At 47.9% G+C, this 27,570-nt stretch overlaps 1 protein-coding gene across 1 annotated transcript; it reads left to right on the forward strand.

Annotated features, from left to right (window-relative positions):
- Nucleotides 1-1,589: 1,589 nt before the first annotated feature.
- Nucleotides 1,590-14,734, forward strand: CSRNP1 (cysteine and serine rich nuclear protein 1). The gene is made up of 5 exons (XM_061996518.1): nucleotides 1,590-1,672; nucleotides 8,351-8,546; nucleotides 10,937-11,196; nucleotides 11,550-11,846; nucleotides 13,657-14,734. The coding sequence occupies exons 2-5, from the start codon at nucleotides 8,375-8,377 to the stop codon at nucleotides 14,623-14,625; spliced, it is 1,698 nt and encodes a 565-aa protein (XP_061852502.1). The 5' UTR covers nucleotides 1,590-1,672; nucleotides 8,351-8,374; the 3' UTR covers nucleotides 14,626-14,734.
- Nucleotides 14,735-27,570: the final 12,836 nt, after the last annotated feature.

The following is a 27,570-nucleotide window of genomic DNA, read 5'->3' on the forward strand; positions in this document are numbered from 1 at the left end:
TTGCAGCAAATTTGTTTTGGGATCCTACTGCCTGTGGGTCCCCAACCCACTGTGGGGACCAAACTCCTTCCAGGGGCCAAGTGTGTTTGTGGGCCCCAAACCCCTGTGAGGCCCAAAGCCCCTGTGGTGCCCTGCTCTGTTTTGGGGCCCATGTTTTTCTTGTAGATACCCAATTCATGTGGGAAAGCAAACTCACTGCAGGGTCCAAATCCCTTTCAGTGGCCAAGCCTGCTTGTAGGTCTTCAGTTCTCTGTAGGGCCACTTTGGGATCCAAGTTATGCCTGTAGGTTCCAAACATCATGCAAAGACCCATACCCAAATTCTTTGCAGGGTAAAAACTCCTTTTAGGGTCCAAGTCTGCTTATGGATCTCCATCTCTCTGTGTGGCCCAAACTGCCTGTGGTGCCCAAATCTGTTTTGGCATCCAAGACATTCCTGTGTATGGGGACTTGCTTGTGGGCTGCAAATCTTGCAGGTCCCAAAACCCCTGTGGGACCCAAGACTCCTGTGGGATCCAAATCCATTGTGGGGTCCAAGCTGTGCCTGTGGTTTCACAACTCCTTGCAGGTCCCAAACTCATTGTAAGACCCAAATTTCTTGTGGGACTTAAATTCATCATGAGGTCCAAAGCAGTAGCTGTGGGTCTCCAACCCCCTTTGGGTCACAAATCTCCTGTGACACCCAAACCTGTTGTAAGACCCAAATTCATTGTGAGGTCAAACCCATGCCTGTGAGTCTCAGACTACCTGTAAGACCAAAATTCATTGTGGGGTCCAAACAATGCCTGTGGGAACAAAATGTATTACGGGTTCCCAGCCCTCTGTGGGACTCAACTTCTCCATGGGACCTAAATTCATTGTGAGTCCTCAATCTCCCTATGGGACCCAAATCCACTGTGAGTCCCCAAACCCCCTGTGGCACACAAATCCAGTGTGGGTCCCCAACCATCTCTGAGACCCAAAACTATTATGGGTTCCCAGCCCCCTGTAGGACTCAACTTCTCCATGGGACCCGAATCCATTGTAGGTCCTCAATCTCCCTATGGTACCCAAATCCACTGTGGGTCTTCAGTCCCACAATGGGACCCAAATCTGCTACGTGTCCCAAATCCAGTGTGGGTCCCCAACCACCTGTGGGACCCAAATCCATTGTGGGTCGTCAATCCCTCTATGGGACTCAAATCCATTGTGGGTCCTCAATCCCTCTATAGGACTCAAATCCACTGTGGGTCCCCAAGCCCCTGTGGGACTCAGCTTCTCTATGGGACCCAAATCCTCAACCCTCTGTGGGATCCAAATCCCCCTGTGGGTTCCAAGCCCACCGCGGCTTCCCCTCCCCCTTTGTTTCTCGACTGGCGGCCGCGCACCCCCCTTGCCGCTCTCCGCCTGGGTGCCGTGCGGGGCGGTGAGGGGGGTGCGGCGGCGGCGCGCGCGGGGCGGGGCGTCCCGCCGGCCCTGACTCAGCGCCCCGCCCGCGAGGCGGGGGCGGGCGCGCGCCGGCCCCGCGCCTGTCACCGCCTGCGTCAGAGCCCGGAGTTTTCCACTGACGAAAAAGGGCAGCGCGCGCGGCGCGGCCCCGGCCCGGCCCCGGCAGCGGCAGAGCGGGAGCCGCCGCGCCACGCACAGCCGCTGCAGCCGGAGCCGCCGCGCCGAGACTCGCCGCCGCCGCCAAGGTAGGGCCCGCCGGGCAGAGCTGGCGCCGGGATGGGGTTGGAGGGAAGCGGGGACGGAGCGGCGACGGCGGGTGGAGGCTCGGTGTTCCGTCATCTGGGACGGCGGGTCGGGGGGTCCGGTGCGGTGTCCGGCGCTCTGCTGGCGCGGGGGGTCTGGCTCTGAGCCCTTCGCGGTCTCTCGCTGTCGCGGGGTCCGTCCCGGTTCCCCGCCATCCCGACCCGCGCGGGCTCGCCGCAGTGGCGCCGTCTGTCCGGGCTCCTCCTGCCCGGGGGCAAGGGGAGCCCGCCGGGGACGAGGCTGCGGCCGGCGCGGCGGGAGGGCCCGGCAGGGATCTGGTGAGGCAGTGGGACCGCGTTCCCTGTGAGGGGGGGGCTTTGCCTCTCCCCCGGCCCTCCCGCACTTTCCCATCGACAGAAAACCTTGCACTTTATATCACTCCCTATCTGTTAATTTGGAGTGGCGCCGAGTTTGCCCCCCCGTCCGTCCGTCCGTTAAGGCTCTTGCTCCGTCTTTACGGCTGCGGTTATAATTTTCTGATGTTGAAAGAAAAGCGGGAGGGTGTGTGGTGGGGGAGCCTTGCCGGCTCGCTCTTCCCCAAATCTGCCCGGCTGGGGATCCTTTCCCGTCACTACAGCAACACCTACCGACCAGCGCACGGATGGACTGACGGGCGGACGGGGAGCGGGTGTCCTGCCCCCTTCCTGGCCGCCTCCCGGAATAAAACATCTGGCTTTTACAGCGCACCTGGGGGGGGAAGGGAAAAAAAAGGGGGGGGGGGGGGGGGAGGAAAAAACCCACCCCTAAAACTAGTAAGTTTTCTGATTGTGGGGTGTCTTGGTTTGGGATTTTTTTTCTTGCCCCCCTCCCTTCCTCCCATTCTCCGAAGTGTCTGTCACCTCCGAGTTACATAATGTAGGAAGAGGGTGACACACGGGGACAGCCCTTTCCTAAAGCAACCCTCGGTAATGACAACAACGCCTCGGTGAGATGGAGTGAAAACCCTCACGGCCCTTTACGAACCTCAAAATCCTGTCATTTGTTACAGGGATCTTGACAGCAATTTTTATTTTATTTTTTCCCCAACGAGAAGTTCCTTAGTTTTCCTCTGCTGAGAAGTTTGCAGATGAGGGTCGATGAAGGTTGAGGGGTTTGTTTTCCGGATGGTGCATTTGTTCTCTGGACAGAGAGGCTCTGCAGCTCCTGGCAAGCCGTTAATAATTCAGTACAGGAAATGCGTGCGTATATATAGCAGGGAAGGCAATGCACAGCGTGTACCTACAGGAGGACAAATATGGAAACCTGGTGTGAATTATTCATGAGGTGTAATCAAATAGAGGATTTTCCTAGACAAAGCACACTTCTCTCTTTTCATATTTATTACAGCACAATCTGCACTGAGTACATTTGAACCTCGCTTCATTTCGTCTGTGTCAGAGATAACCTTTAATGTATTTGCTGATGTTCCTTATTTACCTTTCCAGCTGTCAGCGAGGAATAAGGGCTGGATAGAAAAATCTGAAAAGCCTTTTTCTTTGTGGCTTTCCGAAAATTAGTAGATGGAGTAAATGCTCTTCGCTGGGAAGGCGTTTTGCCTTTTCAGTCTCTGGCAGGAGAATAAAAACTCGTGGTGCTACAAACTGATTCACGCTCCTGCTCAGCAGCACAGGGTACTTTGGGTTCTGCTGTTGCATAGTAGGCAGAGGCTATTTTTAACTGGAGCAAGGTTATGAAACCTTACACCCAGCTGGGTGAAAATAATCTGGTCTGAACTGGAAGGCACAGCTTGCGTGGCTGGGAACACACAGGACCCATCCCCAAGGGATGATCCCCCTCGCCGAGGCCCGAGTCAGCCCCAAAATTTGGAAGCTTTGTCACGGTTGTGGGTTGTCACAGCAGTGCTGAGGAACCCACTTAAGTAAATATGCAAAGAATTAAAGTAGTTGAAGGAACTAGCAATGAATCAGTGTTGATAGAGCCGTGATTATTAACTAACCCAGAAGGTGTTACTGGAGTCACTGCTTCTGTTAGACATCAGGTATCTGGGATAGCTAAAGGGGAAGCTCAGCTCCACACCAGTTTTTGGCGATACTCACACAGAGGTGCCTCACCCGCGATAAACAGCGGCGTGCGAATAAACACAGACCCTAAGCCCCCTCCCAGGTTTGCTCAGCCAGTGGCGTTCGAAGCCGTACCTGCCTAAAATATGTGGTGATGGTTTTTAAAGTAATGTTTACTCCTGCTAGACCTGCACAGCCACTACGACTCTGGGGGAGGGAGCTGGAGCCACTCTGACTCACAGCTCAGGAGAGTTGTTAACTCACTCCCGGCCCGTGCCCTCCTTCCTCCCCGTGTGCCAGCAAGAGTCCACCTTGGCTTTCCGGGCTCCAGGCAGAGGGCTGTGCTTGTAAAGTCGGCAAACCAGCTCCAAAAAGTCACTGTAAAATAAATGCTTCTAGTGCATTGCGCTGAGGTTTTTTTTTTTTTGGGGGGGGGGGTGTTTTGTTTTTATGCAAATTGCTTTGCACGAGAAAGTTTGCTTTCAATAGCTCATACACAGATTTCGGATCTTTCCCTTCTTTAACGTTCTTAACCGATGAAAACCCCAAAATTTGAAATATCCTTACGTGTTGTCTTGCAATACCATGGGAGTTGTGATACCAGCAAATGCAGCCACTGGACTTGCTAGGAGAACTTTAATTTCTGCCTTGCTTACATTGCTGCCTTCACCTTCCTGGTGTAAAGCACATACACAGCCTCAAAATATAACATGGAAACATCTTCTCTGTGCACTTCTGCACAAAGCCATGGTGGCTCTTTGTACAGTCTTTTATAAAATAGGCTAACTGGACACTGGTGGGGGTTTTAGTTGCCTTCCTCTGGGCTTGGCTAAACAAATGCCAAACCTTCTTAAATCTAAATTACTTGAAATGTTTACTGTTGAGACGTTGTCCAAAAGGAGGATAGTTAAAACATTAATTCCTCACATTCCAGTGTATTATGGCTTTACTCTGACACTTGCTCAGCACCAGAAATGGGACTTTGCAGATTCGATTCCCTTCCCCAGGGGGACAGCCAACCCCCTCCCACCACTCCCCTTACCCAAACCTTAATGCTTTAAAAAAAAAGGAGGGAGAGAAAAAGAAAGGAATGCACATCTGGGCTAAATATTTGTTAGAAAGTATTCCCAGGATAGTGGGAGTTCTGGTGCCAGAGAGGAATTCCTGCGGGTTTGATCCATTGCATTATGTACTTGTTCCAAAAGCTGTTTTCAGTAAAATAGATGAGTAAGAAGTCTTAGCCAAGAACAGAATGTCTTTTTTGGCAACTAAAAGGAAGATAGGATTATTTTATTTCAGGTTATGTAAAAAAAAAAAGGAAAAAAAGAGCAAAGAGAAGGTGGTAAAATCCTGTGCTGGGTGGTTCCTGTAGAGATTTGCAATGGTGAGCACAGATACATACATTAATATTTTTTTAAGCTACTGTGCATGTTTTTGAGACTCTCTTGTCAGACATCCATGTGGATTTAAGATTACTCATGGAATTACTGCAATTAAAATACCCTCACTGTGTCTGAATTGGCCTCTGGGTTTTTTTGGCTGAGCAGACAGTGATTTTGGCAACATGGCTTTCAAGGCAGCATCCAAATCCTTGGTGTGAGTTCTGCTTCAGAGTGCTGGGGAGAGGATTGTCTTTGTCTTGACAGCAAAACCCGTGTCTGGAGGTCTTTTTTGGGGGTGGATACAATAGACACCAATGAGTAATGATGAGCCCCACTACATCGTGTATAGCTCCTGAGAAGGACTGGAAAACTTGATGTGGAAAACATCACCGCCAAAAATCAGAGAAGAGAAGGGGAAGGCATTATTGGGAGTGAGGAATTAATATGTTTTGGCTGGTGGGCAAGAGGTTCACCAGCTTTTTCCCATTAATTGACAATCATACTTGCAGGACACCTACTTTGCATTAACAAAACAATAGGTGTTTTGAATACGACTGAATGTCAGAGGTGGATTGTTTTCCAAGCCTTTGGCTTATTGTCACAGATGGGAGATGCACAGGCATCCTTTCATCCTTCTGTCAGGTGTGGCTAGTCAGGGATAACAGTATTTCTTTAAAAAATTAAATAAAATGGCACCATCTTATACCCAGCTCACCTTGTCTGAGGCTTTGTGTTGATTTGGTTAGCTCGCTTGAGGAAAGAAAGCACTTGTTTCTTTCTTGCTGTGTGGTTTTTGGGGAGGAGGTTCTTGGGTTTGCAGGTGCCCTGAGCATCAGGGCTGCGTCCCTGCGCAGCTTCATTGTGTCCACCTTCTCACTTCTCTGGGAGTCTTGCAGATAGGAGTTACTCCTGTGATTCCTGTGGGATCTTGGCTGCTCCAGCACTTTCTGCAAGGCTGGGATGTGGTTAGCATCACACCTCTGAGGGTGATTGCCACTGGACATGTGTCCTATGGGCTTTTTGAGGAGTTGCTTTCTCCCTCCCTTGGCTAGAAAGCGGCATCCTTTACTAGCAACATGTCCTTTCAAGCAGTGAGCAGTTGCTCTGTAGCACAAATTAATGCTCTTCCAAGCCAGTGCAGGATTTTTGGCCACATTTTTGGCCCCTCTGGGTCAGCTGGGATGAGCAAACCTTTGGCTGCAGCCCAGAGTTAGATTCAGACCCCTGACCAGCATTTGAAGGGTTTCTTTGCACCTTTCTTAAATCAAAGAGCAGAAGGTGAGAAACAAAAGGTTTGTAAATGCAGACAGGTAGTTGATTTGCGGCTGCTTGCTAGGTCTGCTTTCTCAGAGTGCAGGCAGGAGAGGGGTTAATCTAGGTGTCAGGTAGGACATTTACTGCTGGGGCTGGAGGGTAGCCAAATCCGTTTTGGATTAAGGCCAAAAAAACAAGCACCCCTCAGAGGCAAAACCACCTGCAGCTCTGGGGCTGCTGAGGAAGAGGAGAAAGGATGGAGGGGTTTGCCTCTGCCAGGCCCCTAGGTTCAAGGGGCTGTGGGGGATGCACTTGGCCCCATAGGCGCTCATTGTAGTGAATGATTAACTTCGTCAGGCCACGGAACTGCTTCATCCAGGGAATTTTTTTTTACCTTTTAGGGGACTATTGTCTCCTGGGAAGCTGTTGTTAAACATAGTTAGCAGAGGCTGGCACAAGGCTTTGAAGGCAGCACATGTGCTCCTGTCCTGCTACACATTACTGTGCCGCATTGATGAGATACCCAAGGTCCCATGGCTTTGGTTTGGTTTCTATGCTGCCTGCTCAGGGCTGTCAGGAGGGTGGGTTAGTGGTCAGGTTGTTTTGGGTTTTTTTCCTTTTTCAGGGACTTAAATTAGCTCCAGACATGCAGAAGAGGGCAAGAAAGTGCTACGGTTACAAAGAACAAATTTGACTGTGGAGGAGTTTCAGCTGGTGGGAGGGAATGGGGGCAGGGTGTCTGGCACCCTTGTATCTGCTGGTGGGAGGGGATGGGGATATGGTGTCTGGCACCCCTTTATTTGCACTATCTTGAGACTGTTTCTGTCCCAATGTTACCTGCATTTTAGGGATGCTTTAGCTATTATGTAATACAACAGAAGCACTGGGGTCACTGGTAGCATCCTGTATCACTGAAGCTCTTTCCTCCTTGCTGGAGAGTTTCTGAGCTGGGGGTCCATTGCTCACGCTGAGATTCAGCCTTATAGCTGGTGGGATGGGGTCTAAGCAAGTCCAGCAGAAGCCTGGTTCTCAACTTTGAGTCTTTGCTGGCTTCAAAATAAGCTGGCAGTGACTTCTGCAGAAGCAGGGGCATCTAGTACGATGTTGCCATCATCTAGAAGGAGAATCAGTCCATCAGCTATGCAAGAGCATCCCATGTTAGGTGGGCTCTTATGTCTATTAGCCTGTTGCAGGCAAAGTGTGTAGCTTCTGTGCAATTTTTGGAGACAAAACCCCGCAGAGTTTATAAGAGTAAAGGTTAAAAGATGCAACAAAGTGTTTTTTTGGGTTGGTGGTGTTTTTCTGTTTAAGATGAGCAGAGTAAAATCATGCAGGAAATTTAGGAATCTAGGCAAGTACAGAGCTCCTTTGTTTTTAATTAGCTGTGTTGTTTTTAATTGCTACTATGCTTGATACATAACCCAGCCTAAACAAGAGTAGCTTATTGAATGGGGGACTGACTATGAAAGGCACCGTGAGGAGAAGGGCTGTTCTTCACAGTTGATATATTTGTATTTCAATGCTGCATTTAATAAGTCTGTTTCCCCGGGGGGCCGTAGCAAGTAAATCATGCCAACAGATTGTTCTCTGCAAACTGGCTTATTTTTGTAATTAGCAAGACGTTAAAGCTGTAACTGCATGGAAAGCGATCTGGGTGAGGAGTTACCATAAAAGAATTAATAAGCAAAATGTAATACTTATTGTTTGATAACATTAGTGTTGATAGAATTGATTTCTGGACAGTTTGTTGTCTGCTCTCATGGAGTTTTCCTGCAGTGTTGTAAAACGAGAGAGAGATTCAGCCAGGTGTGCACTGCGAGGGTAGTAAGGTGTGGGATTTATTTTGGGAGTGCTTTTTGGGAGTCATACCAAGTGGACCTGGTACAGAAGCTTTGCTTGGGGTTGAAGCCATCTTGGTTGTTGCCAGAAACTTCCAGTATTTCCCTCTCTTTATTTTGCTTTTCCCCTCTCTTTTTTTTTCCAGTTATATGAAAAATCTGGCGTCACCATGAGCGGAGTATTGAAAAGGAAGTACGAAGAGTTGGGGGATGACAATACCTACTGCTCCTCCTCCTCCAGCTCCCCACTCTCCTCCTCAGCATCATCAGGCTGGGAGTCAGATGAGGAGAGCTCCCATGGAGAGCCTAAGCCTACCTCTGCCTTAACACCCAGCTTCACCCGTGAGTATCACCAGCAACACCTTGCCTGGGATCAGATGTGCCTCTGTGGTGGTGGGTGATCCCTGTGCAGACCTTGTAGCACACCTTTACAGGGGAGTGTAGCTGTAAAATCATTGCACCGATTGACTTTTTTTTTTATAACCAGCTGGCATGCTCAGGGTGGTCTTCTTCAGCCCTTCTTCCCAGCATTTATCATTCCTTTACGTGTTTTTTGCTGAAGTCTCTATTTCCAGGAGCAGAAACCCAAGGACTTGGGTGTGCAGAGGCATGCAGGTGCCTCCAAGCCAGTGCTGCAGGACCATCCCACCATCCCTCAGTCCCCTCTCAAGCTATTCTACAGGCAAAATCCAGACAAGACAGCAAGGGCTCATAATGCCGGTTTTTAAAAATGATTAAGCAATGGTGTAATTAGTGTTTCAGAACTCATTTCCTACGTTAGTTGGGTACTTTGCCAAAGAACACAACTCGTTTGACATTGCCTCTGCTGTTAATATAGATAAATGCTACTTTGTTTTCCCAGCAGTATCAGTTTTGAGAGCTTTTAGGAAAACACACAGGAGACAAGGTTGTGAAATCCTTTAACTGCCATGTGAAGGGAAAAATAAAAAATACAATAGGGGAACATCTTCATGGAGGAGAAATAGTCCAACCTAGTAAATTACACTGAACACCCACTGTATGTAGCAGTTAAGGTCCACTTAGCAGACATACACAAACACGCAGTGGTCTGAAAAGGCTTTAGAAGTCTTGTAATAATAAAGAGTCTCATTCTTGCTTGTCTTCCCAGGTTTTGTGACACAACAATGAACTTTTTGTATTCCCTGGCTCAATTGGAAAAGGGTCAGGAATGGGAAAACAATTTTGGAGGAGGGGTGTAGGAAGAGAGAGAGAGAGAGAGAGAGAGAGAGAGAGAGAGAGAGAGAGAGAGAGAGAGAGAGAGAGAGAGAGAGAGAGAGAGAAGCAAATGCCAAAGTGCAGCAGCTCAGCTGATAGATGATCGCATTGGTTAACTTGCCTTTTGATAAAGAGCTAATGTTGTAGAAGATTGAGTCAAGGTTGTTATGAAAATGCAAGGCGCAGAACAGAGATACCATCAAAGCAACTGCGGAGCCTAGTGTGAAACCCCCAGCTAGTTAGCAGAAGCTGCTGACGCAGCTGAGTGAACAGTTTTGGTTTTTTTCACATGAAACTGCAATGCTATATTTTGGCTTGTGAAACGTGGGTGCAGCTAACTGCCCAGCCCTGCACCACCCCAGCCAAACCAGCCAAGTCCCTTGGGTTTTCAGCAACCTCTCTGGTTGGCTCCCCACGGTAAGAGCTGCCTGAAGCTCTTCCATCCAAAGATCAGGGCTCAGATCTCAGCTCTGCACGAGTCACTCATCTTCTCTATGTATTTTTTCTCCCGTATTCTCTGTGGTGGCACTCAAGGCATCCATGTATCAGCAGAGAATGGGACCCAAAACCCCACCATCAAATCTTGTGTGTAGCTGGCCCACGTTCCTGATGTGCTCAGACAGCAGAAAAAGCAGCTCTGTAATCCTGTACTGTTGTGCTTTGCTTTGCTTCCCATGGCCAGCTACGTTCCTGGAAACTCATTGCTTCTGAAACTGCCCTGGCTAATTAGTTCACCTCCATCTGCTACATCTGCATGTGCAAATGTGCAGACGCAGGTATCTCCGGAGAGGCTCCACTTTAAGTGGTATGTTGCATTTTGCAGCAGTTGAAGATAAACCAGAGCCATGTATTGCCATGTTTACCCTGGGATCACCTGCATCAAGATTAACATCTTTGCAGCTCCTCTCAAATGATTCTTTCGAGAATAAACTATAGATTCATAGTTCCTCCCGGTGGATGGTGAAAGCAAGTACCAGAAAAACAGCTGCTTTGGCTATTCTCTTCCCTGCCACAAAAGCTGGAGCCATTCTGCAGCACTGGAGTGTTGGTGCTCTAGTATCCTGGGAGCAGACTCTGAGCTCCTGAACACAAGGCAATGTGCTTGGGTCTAGAGCAAGACAGGCATGTAGGACGGTTTGTTGCTTGTTCGTTATGCTCTGCTGCATGTGAAGAATAAGCAAATGTCTCTTTCCTGGAGGAAGTCAAGCGGAAAGAGAAGCAGCAGATGTTTCTTAGGGTGAATCTGATGAGTGACTTGGATGCATCAGGACTTGGCTTAGTTTCCTCTTCATCCTCATCCCACCTTTAAAGTGTTACATCCTAAAATGCCAGAAGCCATCAAGTGATACTGTAACCTTATCCCATTACATCCTTGGTGAGAGAGTGATTGCAAGTCCTGCCTGTTTGTGATGTTTACAGCCTGTTTGCAATATTTCTGTCCCCTCTGCAGGGTGGCAGCACTGACTGTGTGCTTTGTTTTGTTCCCTCATTTTTAGCCACTTCTATCCTGAAGAAATCCAAACGGCTAAAGAAGAACAATGTGGAGTTTGACCGGGTCACTGTGTTTTACTTCCCACGCTGCCAGGGCTTCACGAGCGTGCCTAGTCGTGGGGGCTGTACCCTGGGGATGGTGAGCAAACACAGCTCCTCTCGGCAATTCACACTGGCTGAGTTTTCAAAGGAGCAGGAAAACATTCGTCGGGAGAAACTGGAAGAGAAATTAAAAGAGGAGAAGTTGGAAGCGTTGAAATGGAAAGTGAGTAGCAGTGTGGGTCTGGGTTGGTGAGGAGGTGGTGGATGTCATTAGTTAGTGGCAAGAGCCTCTCTGAGACCTGAGGTCCTTAACCCTGTTTAAGTCTCCGAAAAACACAGGCTCTAGTGTGGGATTTTCAGCTCAGTTTTGCACCTTTGAAAAGTGATGGAAAAGACACTGAGCTCCATGTGTCAGGTGTCTGTCAGGACTTTGAGGACTCTGACACAGATGTTGGTCCTGGGGTTGGTCACCATGGTGAGCAGGTCTTTCTTACATCTCTTGACCTGGGGATCCTGATGGCTCCATGTCCTTAACAGGTCCCTAATGCTTTGCCTTTATTTTTCTTTTGTCCTTAGCTAACGATGAATGGCACAAAGGAGTCAGAGGAGGCCAACCAGCTCACCATCGAAGACATCTCTGATGATGACATTGACGTCAGCAACATGGACCTGGAGGATGGCTTCTTCCTCCAGCCCTACCCTGCCAAGAAGAGACGCGCACTGCTCAAGGCCGTGGGGGTGAAGAAGATCGACAAGGAGGAGAAGAGGGAGCTGCATAGCATCCGCCTGTCCCGGGAGGACTGCGGCTGCGACTGCCGCGAGGTCTGCGACCCAGAGACCTGCAGCTGCAGCTTGGCAGGCATTAAATGTCAGGTATGGGCTTCGCCTCTGGGCATGAGAGGAGCTGTGACTCCAGCAGATGTGTACTTTAAACCAAGTGGGGGTTGAGCAAGCAGGACAGTTAGGGCAGCCTGTAAAATGCTTCTATTCCCACCTGAACTTGGAGTGAAGCAAAGCTCTGGGAAATGCTCCTGGGGCTGCAACGTGGATGCTGCTGCAAAGCATCCACTTCCCAAATCCCACATTTGGCTGTGCCTGAGCTTTTGTGGGGAACATGCCTGCCCTGTCCATCCCAGTGAGGCTCAGCTGCCTAGTGAAGCAGGTGGAGGGAGATGGGCCACGTGGGGACGTCTTGGAAAACAAAAGCTTCTTGCTCCTCTTGTCAGGCTATGATTTCTCCTCCTCTCCTTGGTTTTACTTTCTTTCCTTTAGTGTGTGTCACAACTCCCAGCACGCTCAGGCAAACGTGGGAGTGTCAGCTGAGCATGACCCCACAGCTAACTGTGCAGACCACTTGCAAAGGGGAATAATCCCTCTGTACTCAATTAGCTTATTGTATTTTTCATTTTCTTTTTCATGGGTGCCTGCCCAGCTGTGTTTGGGCAGCTACATTCCCCACTCTGGGTGCTGCTTGTTCCCTTGATGCCATGGTTTCAGACAGGGAGTGGTATAGGGTGGTTGTTTACAGGCAGATGGGTACACGTGGCAGGATAGGGCTCCATGTGCATGTCAAAGGCCCCTTTAGCAGCTGCTGCTAAAACAGAGACATAAAGGTGCTACAGATGCCTGTGAGCAATAACCCCATGCACCAGTAGAGGCTGGGAGTGACCTGCTGGAGAGCAGCTCAGCAGAGAGAGACCTGGGAGTCCTGGGGGACAGCAAATAAACATGAGCCAACAACATACCCTCGTGGCTAAAAGGCCAATGGCACCTTGAGGTGCATCAAGAAGAGTGTGTCGAGAAGGTTGAGGGAGGTTCTCCTGCCTCTTTATTCTACTCTAGTGAGGCCCCATCTGGAGTCCTGTGTCAAGTTTTGGGCTCCCCAGCTTAAGAGAGACAGGGAACTGCTCGAGAGAGTCCAGCGCAGGGCCACCAAGATGGTCAGGGGACTGGAGCATCTTTCTTATGAGGAAAGGCTGCAAGATCTGGGGTTGGAGAAGACTGAGGAGGTACCTCATCGGCACTTTTAAGTACCGAAAAGAGTGTATGTCAAGAGAATGGGGCAGTACTTGATTCAGTAGTGTCCTGTGACAGGACAAGGGGTAATGGATATCAGTTGGAACACAAAAAGTTCCACTTAAATGTAAAGAGAAGCTTGTCTGGTGTTGAGGTGAGGGAGCCCTGGCACAGGGAGGGTGTGGAGTCTCCCTCTTGGGAGGTTTTCCAAATCTGCCTGGACACATTCCAGTGCCCCTATTCCTGTTCACCCCTTTGAGGTGAACCTGCTTTAGCTGGAGATTGGACTGGATGATCTCAGGAGTTCCCTTCCAACCTCCACCATTCTGGGATTCTGTAATTTGTCCTTGTCTTAGGGAGGAGCAGAAGCTCATGAGATGGATCACGTATTGGATATCATGATGCAATATATAAAAGCTCATGTTTGCCTCCTTATGTCTCCTTTTTGAGTGTTACAGTTTGGAACTGTTTAACTTTCTTCAGTTGTACTGAAACATAGTTTTTTATGATAATCCTTTAAAAAAACAGGTTTGTTTTTTTGTTTTTTGGGGTTTTTTTACCTCCTGTGGTCTGCTTTTTAACCCGTCAGCTGTTACTTGGGTTTCAGGGCAGGTGAATTTTTGCACCACCGGGTTTGGTCCTAACCCTCTGCTTCTGCCCATGCCAGATGGATCACACCTCCTTCCCCTGCGGCTGCACCAAGGATGGCTGTGGCAACACAGAAGGCAGGATCGAGTTCAACCAGGCCCGCGTGCAGACCCACTTCATCCACACCATCATGAAGCTGGAGCTGGAGAAGCAGCAGCAGAGCAGCGAGAAGGTGGCGGAGGCCGAGCCCCCTTTCCGGGAGCGGCTCCAGCCATTGAAAGGCTCCTTGGAGGAGCGTGCACTGCCACTGGCCCCTGCCTTCCAGTTCAGCCCTGACCTGGAGGCCCTGGGGGAGAACAGCTGCAGCAGCGACATGACAGACTCCTCCATCTCCTCCCACCCCAGCGAGGACCTGGAGGAACCCTACGAGAGCCTGCCCTCTGACAAATCCCAGTCGGACGTTGATGATGACGGCCTGGCACGTATCCTCCACTTCAACGACTCAGATGCTGAGGAAGAGTGTGGCCGTGGCCAGGATGACCTCAGCTGCTTCCACCCCACCGACTTCTTCATTGAGGACCACAGCAGCGAGGCCAAGCCTGTCCCCAGCCACTTGTCCCACCTCTCTGAGTGCCTGGACGAGAATGCCAACCAGGAGAGTGGTGGCTTGCCGGAGGACACTGCCCATGCACGCTGTGACGGACTGTCCTGCTGCGCCTTGTCCCCTGCTGAGCCCTGCTCCAAGAGCTATGCCGACCTCAGCCTTTCCTCTGACTCCGTGGATTTCTTCCAGTCCTTTTCAGACTATAACTTGGGACCCCTTTACAACTCCTTGAAGGAGTACGAGAACCTAGATAACTTCTCAGCGTTACAATTTCAGTTGCCTAATTTCCCTGGCTTCCCGCAAGCTGGAGATCAGGGCTCTTGTTTCTTGGAGTCCCTCATCGGTTTGTCTGAATCCGTCCCTGAAACCCCAGCCCCCTTCACAGACAATCAACTTTTGGAGGATGCCATCAAGTCATCACTGATGGAGACGGTGAAAGTGTGAAATGCCTGTATGGCTCCTGTAAATGAGGATTGGCGCTGGAAGGAGAACTGAAGAACAGTTGGACAGTCAAACTCTCACTGAGGATGATGCGCTAATCAAAAAATAAGGAGGAAAGGAAAGAAAAAAACCAAACCCAACAACAAAAAAGAGACTTTCTAAGCAAACAAACTATTTTTGGTCTTTATAGAACGTGGACATTTTGACATACCAAGCTACAATCAGTTCTCTCACTGTTTGTGCAAAAGTTTCTAAACTTTTGAGGTTGGGGGGGAGGGAAAGCGGGGGGGAGGAAAAAGACTCACATTATGAATTTCCTTGTGTTTTGTATGAAAAGACCTGTTGAGAAATACTCCTCGCCAACGTTGCCAGTCGTACACACAACCCCTTCTAGAAAATGTTTCAGTGTTGCAGGAACTTCTTTTTCAGACAACTTTTTGAAGCTGTATTTATTGTGAAAACTTGTGGTGTGTGTAAGAGTTGGCCTGATGCGCTCCTGCTCTTATGTTTCAATCGGACAGGGTTTACAGAGGAGATCCACACACTAGAGACATAATCATTCTTCATCTATTTATTGCAAATTCCAGAATTTAACTAGCCACTGAAGCTTGAACTAGCGTGAAACCTTATTTAAATTGGTAATACCTCAGATGTATTATGTGTACAATCATATCTTTTTGGTTTTGTCTTGCATAATATATCTGTATTTATTTATTTCTTACCTATAGTACGTGAATAGCACTGTGGTTTATCCATGAGCTGGAAGGGCAATAAGCAGCACCCATCCTCAAGCCCAGCCTTGTTTTCCAGGTCTGAAATATGTTGGCTGTTTGGTCTTCATTTCAGGTGGGAAGGGAGGGATGAGGGGAATATTCATGCAACATCCTTTGGTTTTTCATCCCTCGAGTAGACACGATGGTGGTGTCTCATCTCTGTAATACCACTGTGGAGAGCAAAACAAGCAAAACCTTCAATCATTCAAGAAATAACATGAGCTAGCTCTATTTAAACAAAAAAACCAACACCAGCCCTGAGCCCTTTTCATAAATTATTGTGTAGTTTATTTAATTTGCTAAAGATTTGGCCATCAGATCTTTCCCCATCAATTATGGTGCCTGAATCTGCAGAAGACCTGTTGGCAGCGGTGAGGGAAGTATAACAAGAAGGAACTTTTGTGGCGCCAGGAGGGCTTTGAGGGAGAGCAAAGCCAACAGCAGCAACACTGTGTTCCCACTCTTCACAAGTGCTCTTTAGGCCTCCCCAACATTGAGGGTGTCACAGCTCCAAAATTGAGTGGGTCAGACTGTTTATTAGTGTTTTTTTAATTCAGATAAATCAAGTAAAATGGATGGATATGAAGGTTATTGATCTTTTGAGTATGGCTTTAGAGGGAAGAAAAACTGATACTTGAAAGCAAAACTGAATTTTGGAGGCTTTGGGGTTTTAAAATGAGTGAAATTGCCACGTTTAGGAAGGACATTGAGACCCTTTGGGCCTTTTGCTATTTAAATCAGCCTGAGAACACCGAGGACACTATTTGCCCATGAGATGTAACTGGACATAAAGTCAGCATGTCAGTGATACACTAAGTGCCTATGCTAGTGGTATGAAAAAAAAAAACCAAAACCCACCACCCCAACCAAAAGACAGGGCAGAGACACTCACAGGGGAAAAAGAAAACCCCAAACAAAACAGATTTTAGGAATTTTTTTCTATTAGCTGATATGTTTATATCCCTGACGACAGCAATGGTACTCTTGGGCACCCACTGTTCAACAGGCACGTGCGTGTGCAAACCTGCCAGCAATTTAAGAAACTTGTGGCCTACAAGTATTATGGCAAAGGCTGGGTTCTTGGAGGGAGTTTTTAATCATTATTATTGCTATTTAATTGTACATCTTCTCTGGTATTGAGCCGGTCAACTTGGAAGCGGGGCTGACCCGCTGCTCTCACCACCGCATCGCCCCCAGGGACCTCCCTGCCAGGCAGGAGAGTGACTGTAGGAATACTACTGGCAGATGGAGGATTTCCTGAAGAGATAGATATATATATTATTGTTATTATTATTATTGTTATTGTCGTTATTATTTTTTTATTTTTGGTTGTTGTTGTTTCTTTCGACTGAAAAATCCCCTTCAGTTATCTCGTAGGTGGTAGTTTCTATCCTTCAGACTGCATCTAAAATACTGACAGTTGGAAGTCTGGTACTGTTTTATATTTATTGACACTAATATATTTTAAAACATTCCTAGGTTTCTCTGCATATATATATAAAATATATATATATTTTATATATACACACACACACACAGAGACCTTTTTTAAATGAATGACTGGGATAGACGCCTGCCTTTGTGGATTTTTTTTTTCAATAATTTATTCTTTTTATTTGTGTTAGTGCCAAAAAGAAAAAAAAAAGATTTTTTTTTCCACTTTTTTTTTTCCCCAGGGCACTGAATTGTAAATATATATTATTTTTTTGTTTTTCTTCTTGATATCTGTGTAAAAAGTTGCCTGTTAAAACAGTTTGAAAACTGGGTATTTATTGACACGATCTGTAATTATCTAATGTATTGGTTGAAACACTTTGGTTTCAACATAGCTTTATTTTAGCTTTCTTTGTGTATATATTGTGATTATGTTGCTTAAAGGTACAAGTTAAAAAAAAAAGCTTTATTTTTACCTTACCCCATTTGCATTTGTTTATAAAAAAGCATATTTGTCTACAGCTGCTGTCTCTCATTTCATCAAAGCAATATGAAGAAATTTCCATTACACTTTCAATAAAAGAATTTTGTTTGAATAGGATAGCGCCTTTGCCCTCTTTATCCTTATACTGTGACTCAAAAATTTGGATGATGGAGGTATGTGCGGTCCTGTGGCTCATAGTTGTCCCTTTTTTGTTTGTTTTTGGCTTTTTTTGGACCCTTTTTGAAGCTAAGGGATACCCTAGCGTTCCCATCCCAAGTGTGGAGATAGGAGTCTTGTGCCTGGCCCAGCCCAGTGTTTTCCCTAGAAGCTTCTCCTAAGCTTGGGAGACCCCTGTTGCTGTTCTCACCCTACCAAAAGCAGCCCAGGGAAGAGCATCCCCATATCCTGATGGGGAAAGGCTTAAGGATGCCAAGGAGCAGCATGATGCCAGTCCCACAGTGAAAAAACAGCTGTGGGATCAGTCCCCAGAGCAAACGGGACTTAATCCCTGGAGGAGGCAGAGAGCTAGGGCAGCTCATCCATCCCTGTAGATCACTCCTCCATGTGTGGCACGGGGTATACCAAAGGGAGCAGGACTTTACAGGTAGCCCCCAAGGTGTCCCCAGGTCCATCACAGCCTCAATGTCACCTCAACACTGAAATGCAGCAAGGAATGCTACCAAAGTCTAGGAAGGTCACACAGGAGAAGGCCTTGGAGCAGCTGAAGATGCATGAGAGGTGCCCCAAAGTCTCTGAGTTCATCCAGAGATGAGTTTCCTTGCAAACAGACACCCAATGCCATTCCCTCCTTTCAAATTTTAAGCTAAAACAGCATATTTTTTCCAAGAGAATATGGGCAGGCAGAAGCAGTTTCTCCCAGGGCTGGGACTAGAAGGGACGTTTTTTGGGTAATTTGCTTAATTAGAGGGCAAAAATGTAGTGCAACCCTTTGCTTGGCAGAGCAAGATCTGTGGCCTTGAGAGCATCTCCTGAGGCTCCTGGGGTGTCTCTGGCTGCTCAGCCATGCCATGACTATATCTCTGGTACATCACCTTGAGGTGATGTGTGACAATTGTGTTCAATTGCTTCCTGCTCCACCAGTGTCACTTGCATTACACAATGCTCTCTTTTTTTACCCTCTAACAAAAGGTAAAACTCAGTGCGTGGCGCTGAGGCCTAGCAGTTGTGTTTCTTGAGCTTGCTTGGCTTGTGAGTGGTGGCTGCTGCTCTCCATGGGATGACAGAAGAGACAGCGATAGCTGTTAGCCTTATCACCTAGGAGCACATAGGATAAATCTTGAGAAACCTTTGGGAAACCCTGGAAACCCCTTTCCTTCGAAGCCTACCAACCATTTCTCGTTGTCCCTTGGCACTCCTGCGACCTGGAAGGATGGAGCAAAAAAAAAAAAAGCATCACCATGATCCTGCACCTCATGGGAAAAAACAGAGGAAATAGGCCAGGTCCTGGCAACAGCGGGAACTAGAGGGTGAAGATGTGAGTCAGCCTGTGGTATGATGGAGAAGCTGAATAAATCCTGGATACTTGACTGGGGAAGTGCACATCCATCCCATGGGCCTGTGTCTGGCAGCACAGGCATAAATCATAACCACTGGCACTGACCTGAAAGCAAAGGAAATTAGCCCAGAATGTCATTGTCTAGTTTTCCATTGGGAATCTGTTTCTAAAGGTTGCCATCTGCCCCCAGAGCAGAGTAACTCAATTAATTGAATAAACTATTTGTTACAAATTATTTGCTCGGTCGTAAAAGCAGCAACACTGAGAAGAGGCCTCTCCTTGGCTGTGCTGCAGTGTGTGGGGAAGCCCAGCCCATTCCCTAACCAAGAAGGACATGTTTGGTTGTGATTTTTTTTTTGCTTTTATGGGGTTTATGCCTATAATTCCCTCTTATAATAATTATGTTCTGAAGGGGTTGGGTAGAGCTTCCCTCAGCTCCAGCTGACACTGACACGTTTTTTGGCTCACGATGATGACAAGATCTGAGGCTGTTCAGCCTGGAGAAGGAGGGGGGGGGGGTGACCTTATCAATGCTTATAAATCCCTAACGGGTGGATGTCAGGAAGATGGGGCCAGTCTTTTTTCTGTAGCACCCAGTGATAGGACAAGGAGAAACACAGGAGGAGTTCTTGGAACAGGAGGAGAAACTTCTTTGCTGTTCAGGTGAGGGAGCCCTGGCACAGGTTGCCCAAGGACAATGTGGAGTCTCCTTCTAGGGAGGTTTTCAAACCCTCCTGAACATGTTCTTGTGCCCTCTGAGGGGAAGCTGCTTTAGCAGGGCGTTGGACTGGATGATCTCTAGAGGTTCCTTCCAACCTCCACCACTCTACAATTCTGTGACTTTGCACTGTTGTGATGTTTTAGCCCTGGCCAGATACCCATCAAGTTATTCCATCATTCCCCTTCCTAAACTGGACAGGGAACAGAGAGAAATATAATGAGAGGTTTGGGAGTCAAAATAAGGACAGGGAGATCACACAGCAATTAGCGTCACGGGCAAAACAGACTCAATTTGGGGAGAAATGGTTTAATTTATTAATGAACAATCTAAACAGAGTAGGTAAAATGAGAAAAAAAACCAAATCTTAAAACACCTCCCCCCACCCCTCCCTCTTCCCAGGACTCTCCTTCCCTCCTCCCCAGCGGCGCAGGGGATTGGGGATGAGGGTTGTGATCAGTTCATTACAGATGGACTTTGCCGCTGCTTCTTCTCAGGGGGAGGCCTCCTCACACTGCCCACTGCTACACTGCAGTGAAACCAGATGCAACCCCTGGTTTGCTTCCTGGCTGTGGCAGGGTTGATGCCAGCAGAGGTTCTGCACACGCTGGGATGGACATGCCCCATCCTGATGACACAGAGCTGGGACTCACACCCTGATTGGCAGCGGGCAGTAATGCCCCTTCCCATCCCTGGGAATCAGGGATTTGTTGACCACAATTGTGTGAGTGCTGTGTGCTCCTCACTTTGCTTAGGACTTCATCATCCTCCTTACTTTCATTTGTTTTCTCTTTTCCCCCATGCAGCCACCCTGCACGCCTCACTTGTAACACCCGGAGGCACGGAATTACTCAGCGCCCACTCGCGTTTCAGTTGTAGGTGACTACAAGATCTGAACCACACATGCAGTCACCAGACAAGAAAGTATTTGTCTCAGGCTGGTGGAGCAGCCTCTGGAAAAGGGATGAGTCATTTGAGGAGCCACAGGTGCCATCATGCATGGTAAGGACCCAAGAAAAGCTGTGACACCAGACTCGGCTCCTGCAGACCTGCCACAGTGTGGGAATTAGGCCCTTGAGAGCTTTTCTTGTCAGGAACAGCTAAAAAAATGCCTGCTAGGTAGACTTTATATCTGGCAGAGAAAAAAAAAAAAAAAAACAAAAAATCAACCCAGGAGCTCCAGGGCAAGACAAGGGCAGGGGTGTTGGCTCTGCAGAATCAAGGGCATTTCCACAGGGTATGTGAAGGTCTTGTGTCTGCTTTGGAGGCAGGAGAGTTGGGAAAAGAACCTACCCTTTCCTCATTTCTTGTCTGGTTTATAGAAGAAAAAGTATGGCCAGCAGGTTGAAAGAGGTTCTCCTCCTTCTCTACTCTGCCCTGGTGAGGCCTCATCTGGAGTCCTGCATCCAGTTCTAGACACCCCAGTTCAAGAGGACAGGGAACTTCTGGAGAGAGTTCAACACTGGGCCATCAAGATGATCAGGGATCTATGGAGAGATTCTTATGAGGAAAGGCTGTGGGAACTGGGGTTCAGCTTGGAGGAATCTGAGGGAGGACCTCATCAACATTTAAAACTATCTAAAGGGTGGATGTCATGAGGGATAACACTTTGTCCTGTAGTATCCAGAGATAGGACAAGGGGTAATGGACATAAGCTAGAACAAAAAAGTTCCAATTAAGGAGAAACTTCTTTGGCGTTGAAATGAGGGAGCCCTGGCACAGGCTGCCCAGGGAGAGTGTGGAGTCTCCTTCTCTCGAGCATTCCAAATCCACCTGGACACATTCCTGTGCTCCTTGATTGAGGTGAACCTGCTTTAGCAGGGAGTTGGGCTGGATGATCTCTAGAGGTCTCTTCCATCTCCCATTGTTCTGGGATTCTGTGGTTCTATGAAAAAATGGCAGCTTTGGACTGTGTGCCTGAGCAATGTGACACTGCAGACAGTAAGGTTGCCCCAGGCCTTCTGCAAAGCCTTCCAGGTGATTCCTCTGCATCCTTACTGGCTTCAGGACCTCTGTCACTCTAACAGGCATTTTCTCCCTTCATGCGCTTTCCTGTTCCATGGGACTGAGCAGAAGTTTGCAGGCACTGAGGTTTTATCTACCACTTAGAGATCAGCTTAGGTTTCACATAAAAAAGGCACTGCGGAATTGGCAGTCTACACATTCCTGTGGCCTGTTTGTGTTTTAGTCTGTCAATGCTATGGGACAGGGGAAGAAAAAAGTTCAGCCGTTAGTCCTTATTCTTTGAGGTAATGATGTTAAACATCACAGAAATCCTCGCTGTAAGGAAGTGTCCTTCCCACCAAATCAACCCAAATTACGCATCCAGTTTGATTTCTGAACCATGGAGGGCCCCTCTGTGGGTATCATCTCTGTGAGTTGTCAGCTTCTGGGGAAACCTGTGATGCTAAAGGCACTGAATGAATGTATTCTGCTTCCAGGCATAAAACCTCCACTGCATAAAACAGCGAATATTCCTGTTTTGCCAGAGCTCTGGCTAAAGTGAGACTTCAGATAAACAGTGAATAGAGAGAACTAAGGTTTCTCCTTCACATGTGTGACCATTAGAAGTTTCCAGTGCTGCTTCATCCACACTTTTCCATCAGATTGTTTTGTAGCGCTAAACCTGTTGCTGAGTGAATGTCCCTATTGCCATCTACTGGTCAGCTGCCTCCTGCTCCCAACCTCTCAACTGGTCAAATTGCCCTTTGGCTACACTCATCCTCCTCGGTAGGACTAGAAACAACACATATATTGTATTTTTAAAAAATTAAAATAAGGCTTAAATGGCCTTTTCAGGTCTGTGAGAGAGGTGGGGATGTCCTGGTCTTGGCTGTGTTTCCAGGATGGGCCTGGCACACACATCCACAGCTGAAGGAAACTGTCTCCAGAAGGTAAACGCTCAAAAATCCCCCTGAGTGCCCCTATATCTTGGACAAGGAAGATCAGTGAGGGACAAAACCCTATGTCACTGGACTTGCCCTGGCTCCATTGTGTCGGTAGGTGTATGAAACTCACCAAAGGGGGAGTATTTGCAGAGCTGAAATATTTTGGCATGAGTGTGGAGGCTGTGAAGATTTTTGGGTCAGTACAGATGAGGAGGCTGAAAGGCCAGAGATGGCCTGAGGACCCAATTCCCTGAGGACCACATGAGCCAGGATGAATAACATAAAAGAATCTCCCATCAAAATATTTCTGCTCCCACTAAGATACCCAGTGCAGGAAACTGTTATCTATTACATTTCCCTGGAAATAAATACTTGGCTACTACTTTGGAATAAATAGAGATGAGAACTTAATGGTCCTTAAATGCTTTTCATAGCCAAAGCATCCCAAAGTGCTTTCTGGTAATTAAGGCTGAATAGCTGTCAGGAGGCACGAGAGTTGGTTGTAGTCATACTCACAAATCCCTATCATTTTGTGCCTGCAAGTGAGATGGGGAACGATTGGTCGGGGGAGTGGTACAGTTTTGACTAGAGGTTTTGGGGGTTATTTTGATAAAGGCTGGCAGCCCTAGGGTAGGATCTGGATGAGAAGATGTCTATAAACACACCACCTCTATTCAGCTGTGATGTGATTGAGGACCTCATCACTGAGTTTCTCTGTATGACTTTGAAACTCCCCAGCTCTGTTATGTTTTGGGCTAGTTGAGATGCTGAAGGGTGTGAAGACACCCCCATGAGGCTAACAGAGATGACAAGAGACCTCAGGAGAGCTGTCACCCCTTGATGCAGCAGGATGGGATGGGATGGGATGGGATGGGATGGGATGGGATGGGATGGGATGGGATGGGATGGGATGTCCTCAGACATCCCTCATGGCACTGATGACTGTATTTGATCATAGAATCAAACAATTATTTTGGTTGGAAGAGACCTTTAAGATCATCAAGCCCAACCCCTCCCCTCACACTGCCAAGTCCACCACTAAACCAAGGCCCTCAGCACCTCAGCTACGGGACTTTGAAATATCTCCATGGATGGGGACTCCACCAGTTCCCTGGGTAGCCTGGGACAGTATCCAACAACACTCTCAGGGAAACATTCTTCCTCAGCTCCAATTTAAATGTCCCCTGGTGCATCTTGAGCCCATTTCCTCATATTGCTTGTTCCTTGGGAGAAGAGACCAATCCCCACCTCACTACAACTTCTTATCAGGGAGTTGCAGAGAGTGCTCATGTCTCCCCCCAGTCTCCTCCAGACTAAACATCCCCGGTTCCTTCAGCTGCTCCTCATCAGACTTGTGCTCCAGCCCCTTCCCCAGCTTTGCTGCCCAGCTCTGGACACGCTCCATCCCCTCAGTGTCCCTCTGGGAGTGAGGGGCCCAACACTGAACACAACACTCGAGCTGCAGCCTCACCAGGGCCCAGCACAGGGGGACAATCACTGTCCTGGGCCTGCTGGCTACACTGTTTCTGATACAAGCCAGGATGTCATTGTGGCACACTGCTGGCTCATGTTCAGCTGCTGTCACCCAATATCCCCAGGTTCTTTCCCTCTGGGCAGCTTTCCAGCCCCTCTGCCCTGAGCCTGTAGCATTGCTTGGGGTTGGTGTGGCCCAAGTGCAGGACACAGCATTTGGCCTTTTTTGAACCTCATACAATTGGCCTTGGCCTATCACTCCAGCCTGGCCACAGCCTTCTGAAGAGCCCTCAAGCAGATCAATGCTTCTCCCCAGCTTGGTGTTATCAGCAAACTTACTGAGAGTGCACTTGATCCCCTCATCCAGATCATGGATAAAGATATTAAACAGAACAGACTCCAGCACTGAGTCCTGGGGAACACAATTGGTGACTGGCTACCAACTGAATTTAACTCCATTCACCATGACCCCTACACTCCAAAAGCTGTTTCACAGCAGCTACAGCCTTACCTCCCCAAATAGCTCAAGGTGGTGTAGCCAGTCCTACACCTCACCAGAGTACCTTACACCTGGTGGGACTAGTCCCATGAGGTACATCTCCTGTTGTCAATGTTTCCTTTTTCTGCTCTCCCTAAAGCTTTTGGGAGCAGAAAAATTACTTTGTTCCCTCATTTAGCTGCATCCTCATCTCTCAGCTTTGGAGAAAAGGATAGGAAGCTCATATGTGAGTATTATAGTATTGTGCCCAGATGTGCGTTCCCATTGAATATACATGGCTGTGACACTCAGGAAGCTCACACAGTAAAACTTGTGTGAAGCACTGCATTTTCCATAGGCCTCCCGAGGTGTGCTCCTGGGATCACAGCTTTGCCTGTCCTCCCTGGGGAATAAGTAGCTCTAGCAATGCTCTGGGATGTTGAGAAATAAGTGAGGCTTGGGTGAGGCATACACAGCCTGTCTGCGTGCTGCCAGGCTATCACGTCCCTCTTATCCTACACAATAAATCACAGCTGAGAAGCACAAGCTGTTCCTGTCATCAAAACATGGAAAGAAACATTCCTCTTGGCACTGGAGACGTGATAATGACCCTGAATTAGAGCTCTACGTTCTCCAGCACCTGACTCTCCTGCTCCTGTGGGTGCAGCCTGATGTTTTGCTTCCTGGCTGTTGCAGAACAGGTCCAGCTCCTGCTCACGTGGAGGAAAAAAATTAAAGCAGTAACATCCAGTAGCTTGTGACAAGAGGTTTCAAGCACCTGACGGCCATGGCTGCCCCAGGGAGACAGAGGACAATTGCACGACTGTGAGTAGAAGTGAGGACATACTGTACAGCTGTCACATCAGGAAAGGAACAGGGTTATCCCAGGCATTTTGGGTTGTGGCAAGACATACGGATACTCACTAAATTGCTAATGTGGTCCCAGGAGTGCTTTTGGACCAGGGAACAGCAACATCCCTAATGGTTCCCAGCTCTGCTCAGTCCAGGGCAGGGACAGAGTCTGATGAGAATTTGAGACCCCATGTGACATCCCCAAATTCCCCATGACCCATGCACCAAATACACAGAGTTAGACACAGCCCAGGCATCAGGCACTGCAAAACCACCAGTCACTCTTAATACTTGTACATTGTCCTACCACTTGCCATGGGCTAATCCAGACTGTGCTGAAAAAGGGTGATGCCCCTGAACATTTACAGTACATCAATGACATAATTGTATGGGGCAACAAGGCAGAAGAAGTGTTTGAGAAGGGGAAAAGAATAATTCAGATTCTTCTAAAAGCTGGTTTTGCTATAAAAAGGAGGAAGGTAAAGGGACCTGCACAAGAGACCCAGCTCTTGGGCATAAAATGACAGGATGGACATTGATATGTGCCTATGGATCTTGTGAACAAAATAGCAACTATGTCTCAACCAACTAATAAGAAAGAAACACGAGCTTTCCTGGGCCTTGTGGGATTCTGGAGGATGCATATCCCAGGTTATAGTCAGCTTGTAAGCCCTCTTTATAGAGCAACCAGAAAGAAGAACAGTTTTGAGTGAGGCTTTGAGCAACAGCAAGCTTTTCAACAAATTAAACAGGAAATAGCTCGTGCAGTCACCCTTGGACGCATCTGTACAGGACCAGATGTGCAAAATATCCTCTACACTGCAGCTGGAGAACCTGGAGCCTCTGGCAGAAAACATCTGGAGAAACCCAAGGTCAACCATAAGGGTTTTGGAGCCCACTACACTCCAACTGACAAAGAAATACTAGCAGCATATGAGGGACTTCGAGCTGCCTCAGAAGTCATTGGCACAGAAGCTTATCTCCTCTTGGCACCATGTCTGCCTGTGCTACACTGGATGTTCAAAGGGAAAACCCCTACTATACATCATGCAACCAGCGCTACATGGAGTAAGTGGATAGTATTGATTACATAACGATCTCAGCTGAGGAAATCTAATAGTCCAGGAATCCTGGAAGAGATCATGGACAGGCCAAAAGGCAGAGATTTTGGAGCATTGCCTGAGGAAGTAGCTCGTGCCCAAGAGGCACCACCATATAATGAACTATCAGAAGATGAGAGGCATTATGCTTTGTTTACTGATGGATTCTGCCACGTAGTAGGAAATCATCGTAAGTAGAAAGCTGCTGTGTGGAGTCCCACACGACGAGTTGTTGAGGCCACTGAAGGAGAAGGTGAGTCGAGTCAGTTTGCTGAAATGAAAGCCATCCAACTAGCTCTAGAGATTGCAGAACGAGAGAAGTGGCCAGTACCCTATCTTTACACTGAGTCCTGGATGGTGGCTAATGCTCTGTGGGGATGGCTACAGCAATGGAAGACCAACTGGCAGCGCAAGGGTAAACCCATCTGGGCTGCTGCATTATGGCAAGACATTGCTGCTCGGGTGGAAAATATGACTCTGAAAGTACGTCATGTAGATGCTCACGTGCCAAAAAGCCGTGCCAATGAAGAACAATGGAACAACCAACAGGTAGACAAAGCTGCAAAATTGAATGGGCTCGTGATGGAGGGGTGGACTTGACCATGGAAGCCATTACACAGGTCATCCACGAATGTGAAACATGCTGCATCAAGTGAGTCACATGAATCAAGTCTGCCTGGAACAGAGGCCGATGGCTGGGTTTTCAATATGGTGAGGCCTGGCAAATTGACTACGTTGGACCACTACCACGAACACACCAAGGCAAGTGTTATATACTCACCATGGTGGAAACAACTACTGGTTTGTTAGAAACATACCCTGTAAACCATGCCACTGCCTGAAATACTATCTTAGGCCTTGAAAGGCAAGTTTTGTGGCGACATGGCACCCCGGAGAGAACTGAATTAGACAATGGGACTCATTTGCAAAACAATCTCATAAACTCCTGGGCAAAGAAACATGGCATTGAGTGGATATACTACATCCCCTATCACCCACAAGCCTCCGGAAAGATTGAAATATATAATGGATTACTAAAGACCATGTTGAGAGCACTGGGCAATGGGGTACGGAAGCAGTGGGACATAAATTTAGCAGAAGCCACTTGGCTGGTTAACAGCAGATGTTCAACTAACTGTCATGGTCCTGCCCAAACAAAACCCCTACATACTGTGGGAGGAGATAAGGTCCCTGTAGTGCACCCAGGGAAATGGCTGGGTAAAGCAGTATGG

The sequence above is a fragment of the Colius striatus genome, chromosome 5, assembly GCF_028858725.1.
Source record: "Colius striatus isolate bColStr4 chromosome 5, bColStr4.1.hap1, whole genome shotgun sequence".
NCBI classification, from domain to species: Eukaryota; Metazoa; Chordata; class Aves; order Coliiformes; family Coliidae; genus Colius; species Colius striatus.